The 17,936-nt window shown below is 47.3% G+C and overlaps 2 protein-coding genes and 1 pseudogene across 5 annotated transcripts; 2 read left to right on the top strand and 1 right to left on the bottom strand.

The window, feature by feature from the left end:
* Nucleotides 1–535: 535 nt before the first annotated feature.
* LOC308467701 (barrier-to-autointegration factor pseudogene) lies at nt 536–2,416 on the top strand (annotated as a pseudogene). The gene has a single exon. The product of its transcript is annotated as a barrier-to-autointegration factor pseudogene (transcript).
* Nucleotides 2,417–2,553: 137 nt separating this feature from the next.
* Nucleotides 2,554–4,276, bottom strand: LOC308467702 (anaphase-promoting complex subunit CDC26-like). The gene is made up of 2 exons (XM_080989408.1): nt 4,034–4,276; nt 2,554–2,977 (listed from the first exon to the last, which is right to left on the bottom strand). Exons 1-2 carry the CDS (start codon nt 4,112–4,114, stop codon nt 2,804–2,806), a joined length of 255 nt encoding a protein of 84 aa, XP_080845534.1. The 5' UTR covers nt 4,115–4,276; the 3' UTR covers nt 2,554–2,803.
* A 162-nt stretch (nt 4,277–4,438) lies between these two features.
* LOC308467744 (U4/U6 small nuclear ribonucleoprotein Prp4) lies at nt 4,439–17,726 on the top strand. Of its 3 annotated transcripts, none has more exons than XM_080989446.1 (14): nt 4,439–4,495; nt 5,898–6,075; nt 7,523–7,709; nt 7,812–7,899; nt 8,070–8,149; nt 8,377–8,470; nt 8,926–9,020; nt 9,486–9,544; nt 10,457–10,580; nt 12,731–12,820; nt 13,984–14,106; nt 15,288–15,395; nt 16,568–16,686; nt 17,110–17,726. In XM_080989446.1, the coding sequence occupies exons 1-14, from the start codon at nt 4,463–4,465 to the stop codon at nt 17,301–17,303; spliced, it is 1,572 nt and encodes a 523-aa protein (XP_080845572.1). In that variant the 5' UTR covers nt 4,439–4,462; the 3' UTR covers nt 17,304–17,726. The 3 variants fall into 3 exon arrangements, with proteins under 3 accessions (XP_080845572.1, XP_080845573.1, XP_080845574.1); XM_080989447.1 differs by having other exon boundaries at nt 4,440–4,486; XM_080989448.1 differs by lacking the exon at nt 4,439–4,495 and adding an exon at nt 4,528–4,694.
* The last annotated feature ends 210 nt before the right edge of the window (nt 17,727–17,936 follow it).

Raw genomic sequence — 17,936 nt, 5'->3', positions numbered from 1 at the left:
GAGTCTATCTCATATATTGTTGTTGTTTAGTCGTTTAGTCATGTCCGGCTCTTCGTGACCCCCTGGACCAGAGCACGCCAGGCATTCCTATCTTCCACTGCCTCCCGCAGTTTGGTCAAACTCATGCTGGTAGCTTCAACAACACTGTCCAACCATCTTGTCCTCTGTCGTCCCCTTCTCCTTGTGCCCTCCATCTTTCCCAACATCAGGGTCTTTTCCAGGGAGTCTTCTCTTCTCATGAGGTGGCCAAAGTACTGGAGCCTCAGCTTCAGGATCTGTCCTTCCAGTGAGCACTCAGGGCTGATTTCCTTAAGAATGGAGAGGTTTGATCTTCTTGCAGTCCATGGGACTCTCAAGAGTCTCCTCCAGCACCAGAATTCAAAAGCATCCATTCTTCGGCGATCAGCCTTCTTTATGGTCCAGCTCTCACCTTTTAAGCTGAATTCCTGAAATAAATGAACTTTTCCACGATATTCTAATTTTCCGAGTTTCACCTGTATACTGGCCACATTCACAAAACACATTTAAAACACTATTGTTTTAAATAGTCATGGCTTCCCTCAAAGAATCCTGGGAACTGATTTGCTAAGAGGGCTGAGAACCCCTTTTCTGCTCCCAGAGCAGTTTATCAATCCCTCTTCATAGGGAACTCTGGGAATTGTAGCTCTGTGAAGAGACTAGTGGGTCTTCTAACAACTCTCAGCACCCTTTGGTGGGAGCAGTGGTTGAGGCGAGAGAGCAGGCAGAGCTGCAGGCAACATGACCACCAGTCAGAAGTATCAGGACTTCATGGCTGAGCCCATGGGGGACAAGTCTCTTGGTACTTTAGCTGGCATTGGAGATGTACTTGGCAGGAAGCTGGAAGACAAAGGCTTTGACAAGGCGTACGTGGTTCTGGGACAGTTCTTAGTGCTGAAGGACCTCTTCCGCGAGTGGCTGAAGGACACATGCGGTGCCAACGCCAAGCAATCCAGAGACTGTTATGGCTGCCTGAAGGAATGGTGTGATGCTTTCTTGTGATTGTTGGCCAAAGCCTGGTGGATGCTGTGAGGGCTTTTGTAGTTGAATAGAGATTGTTCCTCCCCATCTCTCTCAGCACCTACTTCTTATAAACCTTCCAACATCTACACAAGCTGCTGAGGGCTGTTGCTCCCAACACTGGGGTGGGGTGGGGTGGGGGGAAGCCATGGCTGCCTTTTAATGTAACTGAATCTTTTTTCCTCCAGGGAGAGGATTGAGAAACAACAAATGTTCTAAACATCAAGTAGGTTGTTGTTTTTTACGTGGCTTTAATAGCACCCCCCCCTCACTGTTAGGCCACCCAACTCCAGAACCAGACCTGCCTGCTAACAATAATGGATGTTCCCCTACTACCTTTGTTTGAGCTCCAATTAGACTGAGATTTACCCGTCAATTCTGAGGACAAAAGATGTTATTAGGATTATTATTTTTGTGATTTCTCTCCAGAATTTGATCCCCGCTATAATTTTTATGCTACTCAGTTTATTGGCAAGAACCAAAAATCAGCTGTGTTAACTAAAACAACTCCTCTCAGCACCCTTAACAAACGGCAGCTCCCAGAATTCTTTGCAGAAAACCATTACCAGCTAACGCTTGTTCTAATCAGTAAACCCAAATAAACTAATGGACCCAAGTTAGTCTCGTTCATTAATTTCAGTGTATCTACTCTGAGTAGGACTAGCATTGGCTACAGCCCATTGCTTATGAATGGATCACACAGAATTCAAGCACAAAAGGCAGGGCAGATGTTTTATTGCAACCCATGGACTTATAAGGCAGCCTCTTGTGGCATACTGTTTTGCAGGAAGATTAATTTGTCAGTATGCAGCAGCTTTAGATAGAATGCCTTCTTCCCAAGACAAAAGGGGAGGGGGAATCCTCAAACACTAAGTAACATCTCCTGCACATTTGGAGCATCTCTGTAACAAGTAGATCTTGGTACCTTGTTTCACCCCGAAAATAAAACCATATTGATCATAACCGTGGTCAACTCCATCTTCGTGTGAGAAAGATGAGGAATATAGTGTGGTTGCCCCCCAAATCCATTTTGCTTCGAAGTCAGACTTTTCGTCCACTTAACTCAGTACAGTCCACTCTAAAGTAGGCGAAATTCTGCCACTGTCCACCAGACAATGGTGAACTCCTAATTCCTATCAATCTCAGCCACCCTATTTCAGTGGTCAGGGAGGATGAGAGCTATGATTCAGCACTGTCTGGAGGGCCACAGCTTCCGCACTCCTTGTCTACTCCAGGGATACAGGCAGCAAATGGTCATTTTCCAGGCTGGCAACTCAGAAGCATTTTTAACTGGCGATGTCAGCAGTTCAGCCTGGGACCTTCTGCATATCCAGTCTCTGTTCTTCCACTAATAATCTAGGGCCTCTCAGTTGTAAATAAACCCACTCTACAACCACCTCAAAGTAAATAAAAAATGCTCAATTTCACTTCTGTTGCTGCACCCGTCAGCAAGGCTCAAGGTCTCTTTCACAAGTAAAAATGTCCATCTATGTTTATACAATGAAGCATGCAAAGTTAAAAACAAATATTTTATTAAGCACGGCAGCCTAGCAAGGTTGCACAAAAGAAGTAAGGAAGATCCCATCTTTGTAGGGAAAGCAAGACTTGCTCTGCTTGGAGGAGGAACTCCATTTAAAACCTAGAGGAGAGAAGCTCAGTCTCTTCTGCTATTTCTAAACAGAGTTTGTTGGGCTCTTGAAACAAATTCCTGCTTTCTTCCAAAGCTCACAGGTACCAGGCACTGCCACTGTCCACCCTTTGGGCTCTAGAACTCAAAGTTCCCAAACTGAGATGAACGGTTGTTTGGTTTGGGCTGGGGTTTATAGCCAATCCGGTCATGTATCATCTGCTCCCGGCTCTTATGATCAGTGCTGAGTCCCAGTGCACACTCAGCATCGCTGGCTCCCACCATGTCCACCTCCTCGCGCTTCCTACGACTCTGTGGAAACAAATGGGAAGCATAATTAAAGAAACCTTCTCCAGGACAATCACATATGTGCCTCCTCCGCCCATGACATGTTTTCTTTTTCAAATATAGCTGTAATGAATCCGATTCTTTGCTTTCAGATTTAAGACATTGCAAGCTGTCAAAAGGTTCTGCCACAGAAAGGGGCCAAACACCTTTACTCGTGAGTGCACGGGGCTAACATGGAGGCAACCTCAAGCATAATTTGGCATTTAGATCTGCTACTGTGTACGCACAAACACACCTTCTTGCACAGGAATACAAGTAGCCATTTTATACCAAATTGGACCATTGTTTCATCTTGTTCAGTATTGTCTACTCTAACAACAATATTGCAGGATTTCAGGCAGGGAGTCTCCCAGCCCTACCTGGGAGACTGAACTTGGGAGCTTCTGCATGCAAAGGAAATGCTTTACAGCTGAGCTTATGGTCATCGAACAAAACACAGGAAGCTGCCTTTTACAGAGTCAGACCATTGGATCCACTTAGCTCAGTATTGTCCACCCTGTTTGGCAGCACTTCTCCACGGTTTCAGGCAGGAAGCCTCTTCCAGACTTACTTGGGGATACTCACAATTGAACCTGGGACCTTCTCAATGCAAAGAACACTTTGACACTGAGCTGCGACCTTTCCCCAGCCAACAACCTTTTATTAAAACAAGCAAATGGCAGCCCTGAGGAGCCAGTGTTCTTTCTCCATACTGTGCATAATTTTATAAGCTTGTTTGTGCATGTTCCACCCAAGTAAGAACGGGGGGGGGGGGGGGGCTGCGCCCAACTCCAGCGGGTGGCTCTACCTCACCGCCTGTTTACTATACTCGGTACCCTCCTGAGTGGGAGAGAGAAGACCGGGCCGGGCAGCTCAATAACAAACAGGATGGCTACTCCCCTTGTGAGGAGAAACAGGTTTTTTAAAAAGAAAAGAGAAAGCAAGGTGCATGTGCAGAGTGCGCAAACAACAACAACACCACCGAAGAAAGGTGGGCAAGGAGCGCCTTGCCGTCCCGCAGCCAACCACCCACTCACCCACCTCGAGTTCCTTGCGGGCGCCGTCGAACTCCTCGATGTCGTCCAGCTTCAATTCAAGCCGCGTCGGTTTCCGCCGCAGCATTTTGCAAGCAGACCTTTCCCCACACCGCGGCTCTCTCGCGCGTGCGCAGCAGCTCCCCGCTCTTTTCTTCACCTGCACCTCTCGTTCAGACGCCAACGCCAGAGGCTCGATCCCACCACGCCCCACGTCGCCAGCCAGCAACCTGGAAGGTCTCGCTCCGCATAACCATGGAGCTCCAGGGAAGCTAGAGCGGCCCACTCTCCGGGATGGAATGGAAAGGCATCATTGGCTGTGGCGCTCCGCAAGGGCGGGGGAAGCCGCTGTGCCGGAAGTGTTTGTGGGGAGCCCGTTGCGTGTGATTCCCCCACTACAGAGCCCCGGTCTGAGAGCAGGGGTCGGGAAAGCGCCATGGCTGCGTCGCGGATCGCCGCGGTGAATAAGGCAGGGGGCTTGAAACTGGGATAGAATGTGGTTTCTTAGTTTAAAAAACGTGTATCTTTTCATAGAAATGATAAAATGAAAAAACTGTTTGAAAGACACCAGTGTCTACTTGTTTACTGCAGTGACTAACGTAACCTCACGTCGGTAGTAAAAGTTTTTAGAGCGTAACAGATTGTATCCAACTAAAGCTCAATTCAAGGTTGGACTCATTTGAATTAATGAATATGACTCGCTTGCGGCTGTTAATTTCAGTGGCTCTCCTCTTTCAGTTGAGCTGAGTTGGGTGCAACTCAACGCTTCAGCTTCTGCCACAAAAGGCAAAATGTTATGCTTTAAGAGTTCTAATATTTCTGCTGCATTGAAACAACAAGGCATTCTTTGCCACCTTAAAGACTAACAAACGTTGTTGTTTCAGAACCACCTATTAGAGTGGACTTGTAGTCCATGAAAGTTTATGCCAGAGAAAATATATATATATATATATATATATATATATATATATATATATATATTAGGATTGTATCCAGTGCTATCTCTACACAGAGCAGACCCACTGAAATGAATAAACATACCAATTCAAGCCCATTAGTTTTATTGGGCCTACTCAGAGCAAGACATGGATTTCCTTTGCTTTTAAAGTACAGTGGTACCTCGGGTTAAGAACTTAATTCGTTCTGGAGGTCCGTTCTTAACCTGAAACTGTTCTTAACCTGAGGTACCACTTTAGCTAATGGGGCCTCCTCCTGCCGCCGTGTGATTTCTGTTCTCATCCTGAAGCAAAGTTCTTAACCCGAGGTACTAGTTCTGGGTTAGCGGAGTCTGTAACCTGAAGCGTCTGTAACCTGAGGTACCACTGTACCATGATACTCATGGACTAACATGACTGTTCCTGTGGAATATTTTATGTTAGTCACTGTAATAAATATATTACCAAACAGTATAATCCTTAACAATGTCAACTCACAAGAAAGTCCTATTGTGTTCAGTAGTGCTGACTCCCACAGAGGTGGGCTTAGGGTTTTAGCCTTAATGATTAACAGTATGCTGGGATTCAAAACAAAATTGTCTCATGTACTGTTTGATGGGGTGGGGGCTGTCAGATGTGGGCAGATGTCATGAGTCAGGAGTATAGGGGGAGGGGAGCTGGTTACTGCCTTTTGGCTCCATTCCTCTCCAGCCTCCTCTTCTGCCTCAGTCTGGACTGCTCTCTGCCCCATGTCGCTTCCTGCTCACTAAAGCCTGTTGCCTCTTCTCCCTCTGACCATGCATCGCTGCCCCCCTGGCTCTGAGCCTTCTTCCCCAGTTCTCTGCATCAAGCCAGCCCATGACAGCAGGTGGGGGGAAATCCAAATTTGCTCTCTTCCTTCTCCATGTAGGCTACTGCTGAGTTTCCTTCTTGCAGGGTTCAAAAACAAAGGCCTCAGATGAAGGGGATGCTCCTCCAGCCAAGAAAGCCCCGATTTTCTATGGGAGCTTGGAGGAGAAAGAGCGAGAGCGTCTCCTCAAAGGGGAGTCTGGGTTGATGGGCAAGGATGCAGTCAAAGCAGCTATTGAGGCTGGCAACATCAATATCACCAGTGGTAAGAGATGGTAGTGAGCTGACTGGGAGATGGAAGGAAAAGGATGGAGGGAAGAACTGCTTAGTGGGGCTGATAATTTGTTTAGAATGCTTGTAAGCAGGCCATTTTCAGCAAATGCTCTCAGAGAAGCTCACAGTTCAATACTAAAATTACAATTAAATCAGGAAGTCCTTTAAAACAAATCACACTAAAGCATTACACAGCATAATGAGATTAAACAAGATGCTGACATAAAACCACATGCAAGCAAATAAGGCATTCACTTGGTGCTGACAGAATGCCACAACTAAGAAGCCTGTGTCATTGTCCACCATACTTCCAAGGGTGGTAGGACCTAGAATATATCTTAATGTTTGGGTGGGTTCATGTGGGAACAGGTAATCTTTCAACTAGCCTGGCCCCAACCCATTTGGGGCTTTGTAGGTCAAAATCTGCACTTTGGCTTGAGCTTGGCAATGAACTTTAATCCAGTGTATCTCTTTAGGACAGGCAAAATAGGTTCCATATGACCAGTCCCATTTATTTGCTTTAACTGTAGTTTCCAAGCAATCTTCAAAGACAGCCCCAAGTACAGCGCGTTATAGTAATCAGTCCATGGATAAATGTGACCAGGCTATCTTTATCCCAGGGATGCTATCAGTTATACATACAGTAGTACCTCCAGTTACAAACCTAACCTGTTCCGGAGGTCCGTTAGTAACCGGAAACCGCTCGTAACATGAAGCGCGCTTCCGCTAATATCACCTCCCGCTGCTGCCGCACCGCCAGAGCGTGGTTTCTGCTCGCATCCCGGGGCAAAGTTCACAACGAGGGGCATCTGCTTTCGGGTTAGTGGAGCGCGTAACCCGAAGAATTCGTAAGGGGGACGGTTCGCAACATGAGGTACCACTGTAGTTCTTTACAGGAGAAAGCAAGCAAGAGACAAATCCCTGCCCTGAGGTCTTTATAATTTAAATCTAGATAGGGGTAGCAAGAAGCAAAAAACTAGATGAGAAGGAGTGTCACAGGTGGCAGCAGATCAATGTGGGTACACTCTGCTTAGGTTTCGTTTCAGGGGAACAAATGGTTGTTGGCTAGCTCCTGCGCATCTGCAGATCCTATTTGTTCCCTCTGGATATAAAAATGTGTACTGCCAGTGGCCATAAGAGATTGTGCTCTCTTACCCCCCCCCCTCCCAGCAATACATTAATTACATTGTGCCTTTGTATGAATTTTGATTTTAAGCCATTTGGGGAGCCAGTTTTGGCTGAAAAGAGGGATGTAGATCAAAGTCTTAAGCCACAGGCCTCACTGATAACATAAGCTTTGACCTGGACACTCAAGGAGCAGAGAGCATATACCACATATTGTTGCTCTTTGAATGTGGCTTCATTGGAATGAAGTGAGGCTTTGTAGGGTCCTGTTGGGGTTGTATTTCCTATAACCTTTGGCTTTCTACTATGATCAGGTGAAGTTTTTGACTTGGAAGAGCACATCAGCGAGCGCCAGGCAGAGGTCCTGGCAGAGTTTGAGCGCCGGAAGCGTGCCAGGCAAATCAATGTTTCCACAGATGACTCTGAGGTCAAGGGCTGCTTACGAGCCCTCGGGGAGCCCATCACACTTTTTGGAGAGGGCCCTGCAGAAAGGAGGGAGAGGTGAGAGAGGATGAAATTGACTTGCTCTCACTTCCTTTTCCAGTTCATTGATGTGACTCATATAAACAAAGGCAAGTTAATCTTCACTTTATTTCTCAACAGGCTACGTAACATTCTGTCTGTGGTTGGCACAGACGCATTGAAGAAGACCAAAAAAGATGATGAGAAGTCCAAGAAATCAAAAGAGGAGGTAATAAGTGACAGCAGCTCTGGGGTTTCAAATGGGAGTCTTCACAAACCCTGGGAGCTCACACTTTCCCACTGAGCTCCGACCTTTCCCCTTAGCTATAAATGTGTGCCCACTATACTACCCAAGTCTCACAAGAGATACCCACCCCTTTAATGTTTCATTTCTCTTAGTATCAGCAAACCTGGTACCACGAAGGACCAAATACCTTGAAGACGGCCAGACTGTGGATCGCCAACTACTCCCTCCCTCGGTAAGGGGCTGGGATTGAGAAATGCTAACGCAAACATTGATGAGGCCTTGTATATCTATTGTCCCTAACTAGAGTGGTGGTGATGGTTGAGAAATGGGGGATTTCAAACCCACCTCAAAAGACAGATGGCACGTGGCAGAAGAATTGTCACCATTACAACTTGTAGGCCTCTGCAAGGGTTGAATATGGGCAAGACCTGGTTGCATTAATTTTTGTTCCCTTCACAGGGCAATGAATCGATTGGAGGAAGCCTGGCTGCTCAAGGAGGTCCCTGAGGCCACACGGACTTCCCAGAAACAGGAGCTGCACAAATCTCTAAGGGTAAGTGGGACCCGTCTCTGCTATGACTTAAAAGTTCTGGGCACTGGGCTGCTGCAGCCCAGAAGGCCCCCGAGATGTGGAGGTTCAAATGAGCTTGCAGAAGGCTTCTGTGCCTCTGCTCCTCCTCAGCATAATTCAGTGGTAGATCAAATGCTTTGCATGTGGATGATCCCAGGTTTACTCCCTGGCATCTCCATCTCCAAAGACACCTGGACAAGGAAAGATCTCTGCTGGTTGCTTGGAATTCAGCTGCCAGTTCAGAGCACGTAACATTGCACTAAATGGGTCCAACAATTCAGCTCAGTAGAAAACACTACTGGGGGTGAGGTGGGGGAGCAGCCTGGGCAGGAAACGTCATCTCTTTTCTTTACCATCTCAGCGCCATCTCATTTTAGTGAGCCCTTCAGTTCCTCTGGTGGCAAAATATTATCTTTTGTTTTTTGTTTTTCTTTCAGTCTTTGAATAATTTCTGCAGCCAAATTGGAGACGACCGCCCTATCTCCTATTGCAACTTCAGCCCCAACTCCAAGCTCCTGGCTACAGCTTGCTGGTAAACTTTGTTCTGCTTTTCATTATGTCCCTCCCAATCCTGCTAAGTTCTCCTATAGTGCACAGGAGAGGCTGCCTGAGCTGTTGGGGGCAGTCATAGAATCATAAAATTGTAGAGCTGGAAAGGATCCCGAAAGTCATCTTGTCCAACGCCCTGCAATTAGCAAGCTCTGGAAGGCTATTGTGGGAGTAGTTTTTAGAATGTGATAGTTCTGTGGGTGCATTTTATCATTTTGTTGAAGGTTGTTTTTAGACTTGCTATCTTCTGTTTTGTTTTTAGACTTGTTATCTTGCAACTGAATTTTGCTTGGTTTTTATATGTGTTTGGGGTTTTTTTACTCTCTTAGCTTCCTTGATTGCTTTTGTTTGATTGGTTTTGTTTGTAAAACAGAAAGACAAGGGATAGAAAACATTTTAAGATAAAATAAAATGCCAGTCAGTTTTCCTTCTGCCTTTCCTCTCCCAGGAGTGGCCTCTGTAAACTGTGGTCAGTGCCAGATTGTAATCTCATCCACACTTTGCGAGGTATAGTATCTGACTCCCACCGCACCCATTGCCAAAGCAGCCTGCTTTTCTCTTATCTTCCCTCAAATGACTGGAGCAATTACAGTATATGGCTGATTAGGAGCATAAGGCTACATGGGTGGGAGGCTATGAATTTTGAGAGTGGTGCTGTGCAAACTTCTTCCTTTATTTGTTTGTCCACCTTGGGCTTGGGTGAGATGGCATTCCTTTCTGGAAGACAGCCTGGACTCTAATAATCAGTGTTGGGAGTCATATCCTATAGGTCCACTGCTTAGCTGCTGACTAATTCAGAGCATGGGAACGTCAGACCCGTGGGCCACATGTGGCCCTCACAGCCTCTCTGGCCCTTGGGGCTCTCTTCAAACTGCACCAACCCTGCTTGTCACCCTCCTTTAGTGTTTTTACTTGGGTGGAATGTGGCCTTGAATTCTGATCAGGCCTGGAAGGAGACTAGAAATGGGAGTGTGAAGGCAGGTAGCCTACTATACAAAGGGAAAAGCTGCATTTGTTGCTCCACCTTCTTTTGCTTTTGGCCCCTCCCACTATTGGCATGCAGCCATCCTCCATTCAGGCCAGCCAAAGTCATTTTCAGAATTCAAGGATGCAATCCGGGCTGGCAGAAGACACTCAAGAAGGGCGTGAAGCAGGGACAGTGAAGTGTGTGGCCTGAGGGGAAAGAGTGAATTAGTGTGGGGAGAGTGCCAAGGACCAAAGTGGAAGGCCTTGAGAGCCACATTTGGCTTACAGGGCCAAGGTTCCCCACCCCGGCTTTAGCACAAAAACTAAATTTGGAGTGATTCCCAGTCAAAGAGTCTCTTCGGAGCAATAGGAAGAGGCCCAGACTCAGACAGAGGAAGTAAGCTTAAAATTGGCTGGCTCTCAAACTGTCTGTCTGTCTCGTCTGTTCCCAAGGGCACAACACCAACATTGGAGCCATTGTCTTTCACCCCAAGGCAACCATCTTCCTGGACAAGAAGGACGTCAACCTGGCTTCATGCGCAGCAGATGGCTCTGTCAAACTTTGGAGTCTTGAAAGGTATGCCTGGGCCCAGGAAAATCAGTTGCCTTCCCTTCCTTATTTTATTGGCTGCTGCGGGTGGTAGAGAAAAATATTAAAGAATGGCTTCCTGTTTAACCTCCTTCTGCAACAAACAAAAAGCTAACACAAGTGATTGAGGCAGGGGCATGACCACACCATACTTTTAAAGCACATGGCTCCCCCCAAAGAATCCTGGGAGCTGTAGTTTGTTAAAAGTGCTGGGAATTATAGTCCTGTGAGGGTGAACTATAGTTCCCAGAGTTATTTTGCTGTGGGTGCTTTTGGGGGCCTGATCCAGCAGTGCTCCTCTCTCCTTATAATGAGGCTTCTTTTCTGTGTTACTGTTTCTAAAGCTTTATAGAGACACGAGTTTGCTTGGCTTATTGGTTGTGCCCCCCTGGCCCAAACTGTGAGGTGGGGGGTTCCCACTTCTCCCCCATGTCATACTTGTATTACTTTTTACACCTCTTGTCTTGCTATGTCCCCAGATAGGCTTCATTTGTTCCAACAGTCAAGGCACTGTGACTCTTGGGGAAGGCAGTTGATTCTGTCAGTGCGTTATCCAAGGAAACAGAGAGAGAGCAGATTCTTTAATTGGGCCTCAGGGAAGAGGTTTATTTCTGTCAGATACTGTTGCTGTGGGCCAAAGCATCAGTGGTGGTAAATTCTCACTCCTTCTCTCAGTCTTGGGTGCCTGTGAGGTCATAGAATCATAGAATTGTCAAGTTGGAAGGGACCACAAGGGTCATTGAATCCAACCCCCTGCAATGCAGGAATCTTTTGCTCAAACTCATATTTAGTGATAGATTTTTTCCCACCTGTTGAACTCGAGACCCTCTTTTGCAACAGTAAGGGACCTGTGGCCCATGGGCCTGACTGGGCCTGGCAGGGAACCCGATATGGCCCATGGGGCCATTTTTGCCAAGCCACACCTGCCCCACCCCTGACATCTTGTATAACATGGGGCAGGTAAAGACACGGCCGCAAAAGGAACAAGTAGAAGAGCTTTAAAACATGTTCTGGGGCCATTCTGTGGCTTGTTATATTGATGTCAAATTCAAACCCCACTGGGCTAGGCTTCCTTCTGGAGTTCCCTGAGTTCCTTCACCTTTTGTTTAAGAAAGTCAGGGTTGCGTGTACAGGACTGGATCATTCCAGCAACAAGGGGGCTCAATCAAACTGAAGAGAGCAGCTACAGTAAGTGGAGCTGGTCTAGTAACTCTTATACTTGAGGAAGTATTAGGACTTCCTCCTGCCAATGAGGTTACTGGTTCACTATCCAGTCGCTTTCTTTTGGAACACAGGGTTGTAGACCCATTGAAATGCATGGACATGCATTAATTTCACGGGGTCTACTCTGAAATGAACTGAATTGAATACAACCCCATAGGAAGCTGCTTTATAGCAAGCCAGACTAATTGCCTCTCAAGGCCACTGTTGCCTGCTCTAACAGGCAGTGGCTCTCCACAGTTTCAGGTGGGATGATTTCCCAGCCGTACTTGGAGACACCAGGGATTGAATCTGGGATTCTTTTGCCTGCAGAGTGTGTCTACCACTGAGCCACAACTGCTCTGCTTGGGCAGGCAGGGTTTTCCCTTCTGTTCCGAACGCCCTTGGATTACTTTAATATTTGTACTTTGCAGCCCTGGGAACAATGGTGAGTAGCCTACATGAAGCATCCCAAGCTGCCTGTGTATTCTTGCAGCCAGTCAGAGACAGCATTGTTTGTTTCCTTGTGAACTAGTTTTGCAAAGACCCATCACAACATATTTTAGGCTTGAAAGGCAGCAAGCAGTGTACAAATCTTATACAGTAGTGTACTATGACTAAGCTGTTAATAAAGTCATTGGATAAAGCCAAGCTAGTCTGTGAATCTTTCAATAACAACTGAAACATTTTTCTCTTCTGGGCACCCTTCAGGGGGGTCACTTACCAGTGGTGGGTGGAGTAACTACTGTAAATTTTACCTTCACACAGCAGATTAGTTTCTGTACACACACACCCCTCTGTCCTCCAGCCAGCCAGCTGGATCCACCCATCGCACCTTCCTTTCTCCTATTCTGTATTGCTGCCTCTTTATTTTAGTCTCTCTTATGGGACAGTCAGCATCATCAAGAATTTGCCGTGAGATGTTGTGTTTCTTTCAGTGATGAACCAGTGGCTGACATCGAGGGACACACAGCGAGAGTAGCCCGGGTGGCATGGCATCCCTCTGGCAGGTTTCTGGGCACCACCTGGTAAGTCAGAGGAGGGGGTGCAGCCCAAAGGGCCACACATGGCACCTGGTCTAATTTCTTGTGGGTAGCAAGGAGGTGAATAAATAGGGAAATGATGTAATGGAGAAAGAGGAAGAGCAGAGAGCGGCAGAAAGAAAAGGAAGAAAAGAGAGTTCCTTCCATTGTTAGTAGTCTCACCACCACTGGCAATGCCACCACCATGGGTTACCTTCGAAATAATTCTGCCCTCGATAGAAAAACAGCTGTTGTCATCCCCTTGTGATATGTTACTTCTTTCCACTCAGCCCAGCACTCATTACACAAGACTGGAAAGTGAGAGGTCGGAATGGGAGGAAGCTGCAGTTGAAGATCCCAATACTGAGCAGAGAATTGAATTATGTGTCCTAAATGCTACACATATCCCTGTATCAGTTGGCTGATCGTCTAAGTTTGTGGGGGCCAGGGGCAGATTAGATTAATTCCATGGTCTTAGCTTGTAGTGGAGATCAGGATAGACAATCCAGCCACCTGCTTGAACTTCGGGGGGGGGGGCGGGGACCTGTTGGGGCTGTCAGCATCGCCCTAGAGCCAGTGCACCAACTGGACTCTTGCACCTCAACCCCGACTGGGCTAGGCGAGCTGGGTAGCACCGCCAGAGACCTCCTTCTCACAGGAAACGGTCACAGTGCTGTGGACTCACAGCTCAGAGCTGAGAGCACCGGATTCACTGTCTCAATAATACAGTCGTTGCGCAGCAGAGTTTTGCAGAGTCTTGCAGAGTATAAACCACTCGGAGAGCAGCTCTGTAGAATATCTTCCTTTTATTCTGTAACTACAACTATGATACAAAACTATATACAGAGCTGAATATTCTAAGCATAAATCAATGCTACACTGAGAGTCTGCAGCTGCTCTTAGCAGCAACCTAATCTCTAGGATCTCCAACACTCTCACTTTCTCCGATACACTGACTGACTGACTCTCTCTCTCACACACACACACTGATATGTTGCTGGGCAGAATAAGTAGATAGGCAGGACACGCCTCCTCCTCTCTGGAGAGTCAGCAAAGACCATCAGGAGATGATCAGGAGATTCTTGGGTATGGGAGGGGTGAAATCTCCTCAGGGGCCTTGTGAGATATTCACATGAGTCTTTGTCTCTTCTCCACCTCCCCCCCTGCAGCTATGACCACTCTTGGCGCCTGTGGGACCTGGAGGCTCAGGAGGAAATCTTGCACCAGGAGGGGCACAGCAAAGGAGTTTACGACATCACCTTCCATGTTGACGGCTCCCTTTCTGCCACTGGGTAAATCTACATGCATGTGCAAGTCCTAACCCTCCCTGGGGGTGTCACTGAGCAAGTATCAGCCAGTCAGTAATGATGCTCATTCTTACTAGTTCTAAAATGCCAGAAAAGAGAGAGAACTGGTTGGGATTCTACCTTCAGAAGATCCCACTCAAGTCTTCACTCCTGGAGCTAAAAAGTCACAGGGTGGAAATTCTAATGAGGGAGGGGCCATAGCTTCGATAAGAGCGTCTGCTCTGCGTGGAGAAAGTCACAGCTTCAATCCCCAATGGTTATCTTCCTATCTATAATCCTGGAGAGCAGCTGCCAGTCAGTGTAGACACTACTGAATTAGATGGACCAATGTTCTGACTCATTTCTAGGAAACTTCCTTTGTTCCTAATAGCTTGACTGTATTCCTGAGTTTATACTACTCATTAAAATAAAAGTTTCAACTTTTTAGGGCAGTATTAAGATTTGCCCCATCATTGTTCTTAATCTGCAAATTCTGATCTGGGGAGCTCTTGCTTTAGCTTGTTTGTAATTGAGTCGATCCTTCATTGTCACGTAACTATGCTTTGGAACTCCCTGCCTATTGACATTAAGCAAGCTATATATTTGTATGCACCTGCTGAATCCTTTTTTTTTTTGGCTTGACAAGCCTACCCAGGTGCATAATTTAGTTACTTTGTTTTTAAAGTTCTACTTATTTTTATGCGTGTTTATAATGCCAATGGCTTTTATGTATATTTGCTTTTTAATTGTTCTGTAGATTTTAGCTATGTTTCACGTTCAGTTTTTGTACTCCTCTTAGATAACTTTTTGATTTAAGTGCATTATAAATATTCTAAATCTATGCAAACAAAGTGTGCTAATTAGACTTTGCTACATGTGATTTGCCAGGTAGGTCAGATCTGGGTCCCGCTTGCAAAACCTTGGATCTGCAGACAGGAGGTGGTAGTAACATGGGAGGCAATCCGAGCTGCATTGCAGCAAGGCTTTGCTCCAATTTAACAACTATGGGTCACAGAAGCTCCTTTGGCTCCTGTTTAGTGATGTTAAGAGGTATCCAGCCTAGGTGACAACTAAAGAGGAAAGAAGATCCAAAGATGGCTTTAAGTGATGCCTCTTATTCAGAGTGGAAGCATGGGAAGGGGTTTGTGTGAGAAAGAGATTGTTTGACATTTTTCTCTTCCTTTCAGTGGCCTTGATGCATTTGGCCGCGTGTGGGATCTGCGCACAGGGCGTTGTATCATGTTTTTGGAGGGTCATCTCAAGGAGATCTATGGGATCAACTTTTCCCCTAACGGGTAAGAACCAATTTGCCATCCCCTCTTGGGGTGCAGGTCTTAATATTGACACACAGACAACTAACTTCTGCTCGGAGTAGATTAATTGAAATTAATGGAACTAATTTAGTCTGCATGCACACTATACATTCAGAGCACATTTCCCACCCCAAATCATCCTGGGAACTTTAGTTTCCCCCTCACAGAGCTTATAATTCCCTATGCCCTTAGTAAACTACAGTTCCCAGGATTCTTTGGCAGAAGCTGTGTGCTTTAAATGTATGATGGGTACATAGCTGTCAGAGTTGCTTCCAGATCCTAGCTCACAGAGGATCACGCTAGCCAGCGATCATTAAATAAAAGTCTTTATTGAGTTACAGTTTCCATTCTCAAGCTGCTGCGTGCAACCCTACGTCTAATGGTTAGATCGGCGAAGCTCCGTCTGAGTCTCCGCCCCTTGTACACCAACTTAATATCCTAGCCCTGCTCCACCTTTTCCGCCTGACTGTTCTTCTCTGGGTCCCTCTGCCCCCCGGGGTCTCTTCCTTCCGGGATTCCTCTGACGCTGACGCTGACCCCCCTGACTCTTCTCCCTCCTTTCGGCGGGCTTTAGGACCTGGCTCCCTTTCCGGGCTGCCTACTGCGCCACCTTCCTGTGCATTTGAACTTGGCGCGCGCGCCCAACCTTCCACCTTCCGTCTGACCGTTTCTTCGCTCCCCGATGGAGGTGTGGCCACTCCTGACTCGTGCCCTCCCCCCTGTTGTGAGCTGCCAGCGCTTGATCCCTGGCGCCCTTCCTCTTCCCTGCTCTCTGGCGGTGACGCTGGTCCCGATTTCCAACTGCTCCCCTCTGAGTCCCCTCTGGCTCTATCTTCCTGGGGTGTCCCCCTAGGCTCCCCCCTTGCCCTGGCCACTGGTGCTCCTTTCTGTGAATCTTCTGATTCACTGGAAAGACTCGGAGATCTCGGGTCGTCGTCATCACTCATCTTTTCTTCTGCCTCCTCCCCCTCGCTCTCTGTTTCCTCCCTTGCCCTTGCCTCTGCTCCTGAACCCCTGACAATAGCCTTCCCCCCTCCTCCAATATATTTTATTAAAGCTTTTTCATAATCATGTAGGATTATGAATAGGGCTGAAATTGGGAACAACCCCCTTGCACGCAAACCCGAATTCCTCCTCTTCCGTACTTCTCATAGGTACCACATTGCCACTGGAAGTGGCGACAACACCTGTAAAGTGTGGGATCTCCGCCAGAGAAAGTGCATCTACACCATCCCTGCCCATCAGAACCTGGTGACCGGAGTGAAGTTTGAACGTAAGTCTCTGTAGCTGCTAAGGCCTTTTCCCAGAAACTGAGGATATATAATGGGTTGAAAAGTACCTTGTCTGTGGTTTCCATGTGCAACATAGATTCCCAAGACTTGGATATATACCGCTCCCCACCCTCCCCAAATATACTGGCTCTTGAGAATAGCCTGTATGCTCTGTCACTCACCCTCCCTCTTCCTGCATCCCCCGTTCCCTGCTTATGGTTGGCTTTTGGGTAAGGTTTTGGGGAAACTGGTAGCACTCTGGAAGTTGTTGGACTCCCAACTCCCATCAGCCCCAGCCAGCATAGCTAATGGTCATGGATGATGGGAGTTGTAGTTCCTCACCCCTGCTGTAAGTGGTGAATCTCTATATTGCCTCCTTAGTCCTCCTCCCCACTTCCTGTTATTTTTCTCTTTCCGCCACCCAGCAAATCATGGCAACTTTCTGCTTACTGGATCTTACGACAGCACAGCCAAGGTCTGGACGCACCCAGGCTCATCCCCGCTGAAAACCTTGGCAGGACACGAGGGCAAAGTCATGGGCTTGGACATCTCCCTGGACGGGCAGCTGATCGCCACGTGCTCTTATGACAGGACTTTCAAGCTTTGGATGGCAGAGTAGGGGGAAGGAGCATTTCTGCCGGATTGGCCCTGCCCAGCTCCCGCAGCCAAGGAAGGCAGCCTGCTGTGACTCCCTGGGCCTCCGCCACAGATCAGGGCATGGTTTGATGCGCTTCTGGGATACTGCCTCCTCCTAACACATGCACACACCCTCTGGTCAGGCCAAGCTGAGTTTGAGAACGCCTTTCCTATTGCATTTTGCTTTAGTTGTGTACTCTCCCCTCCCTTCCCTGTGGAATGGGCTTGCATTGATCCAGCACTACCAACCTTTAGGAATACCCAGGGTGCTAACAGAGCTGGTAGAGTGGGTTGTTCTGGTTGTTATTTGGGAGTGGGGTCACAGCTTCTTCTCACTCGGACAGAGACTTTTCTTGAAAAACGACACCCTAACATTAAAGCAGAGTGGCTGCTTGAAAATGGTGAAGCCTGTGTGGGATGCGTTTTTGACACATTATTTCTTGAGCCAAACAGCCTCTGGTGATGGGGTGCCTCCCCTGCCCCACCCCTCAGTGCTCAGCTTTCCTATTATCACTCCTGCGTTCATAGAATCATAAAGTTGGTAGGGACCTTAAGGATCATTAGCCCAGGAATGGTGAAACCACAGGCCCCCTAAGCCAGATGTGGCCCTCCAGGC

The sequence above is a fragment of the Podarcis pityusensis genome (assembly GCF_964106645.2).
Source record: "Podarcis pityusensis genome assembly, chromosome: W".
NCBI classification, from domain to species: Eukaryota; Metazoa; Chordata; class Lepidosauria; order Squamata; family Lacertidae; genus Podarcis; species Podarcis pityusensis.
Note: the sequence above shows the minus strand (reverse complement) of the source record. Positions and strands in the feature narration are given on the sequence as shown.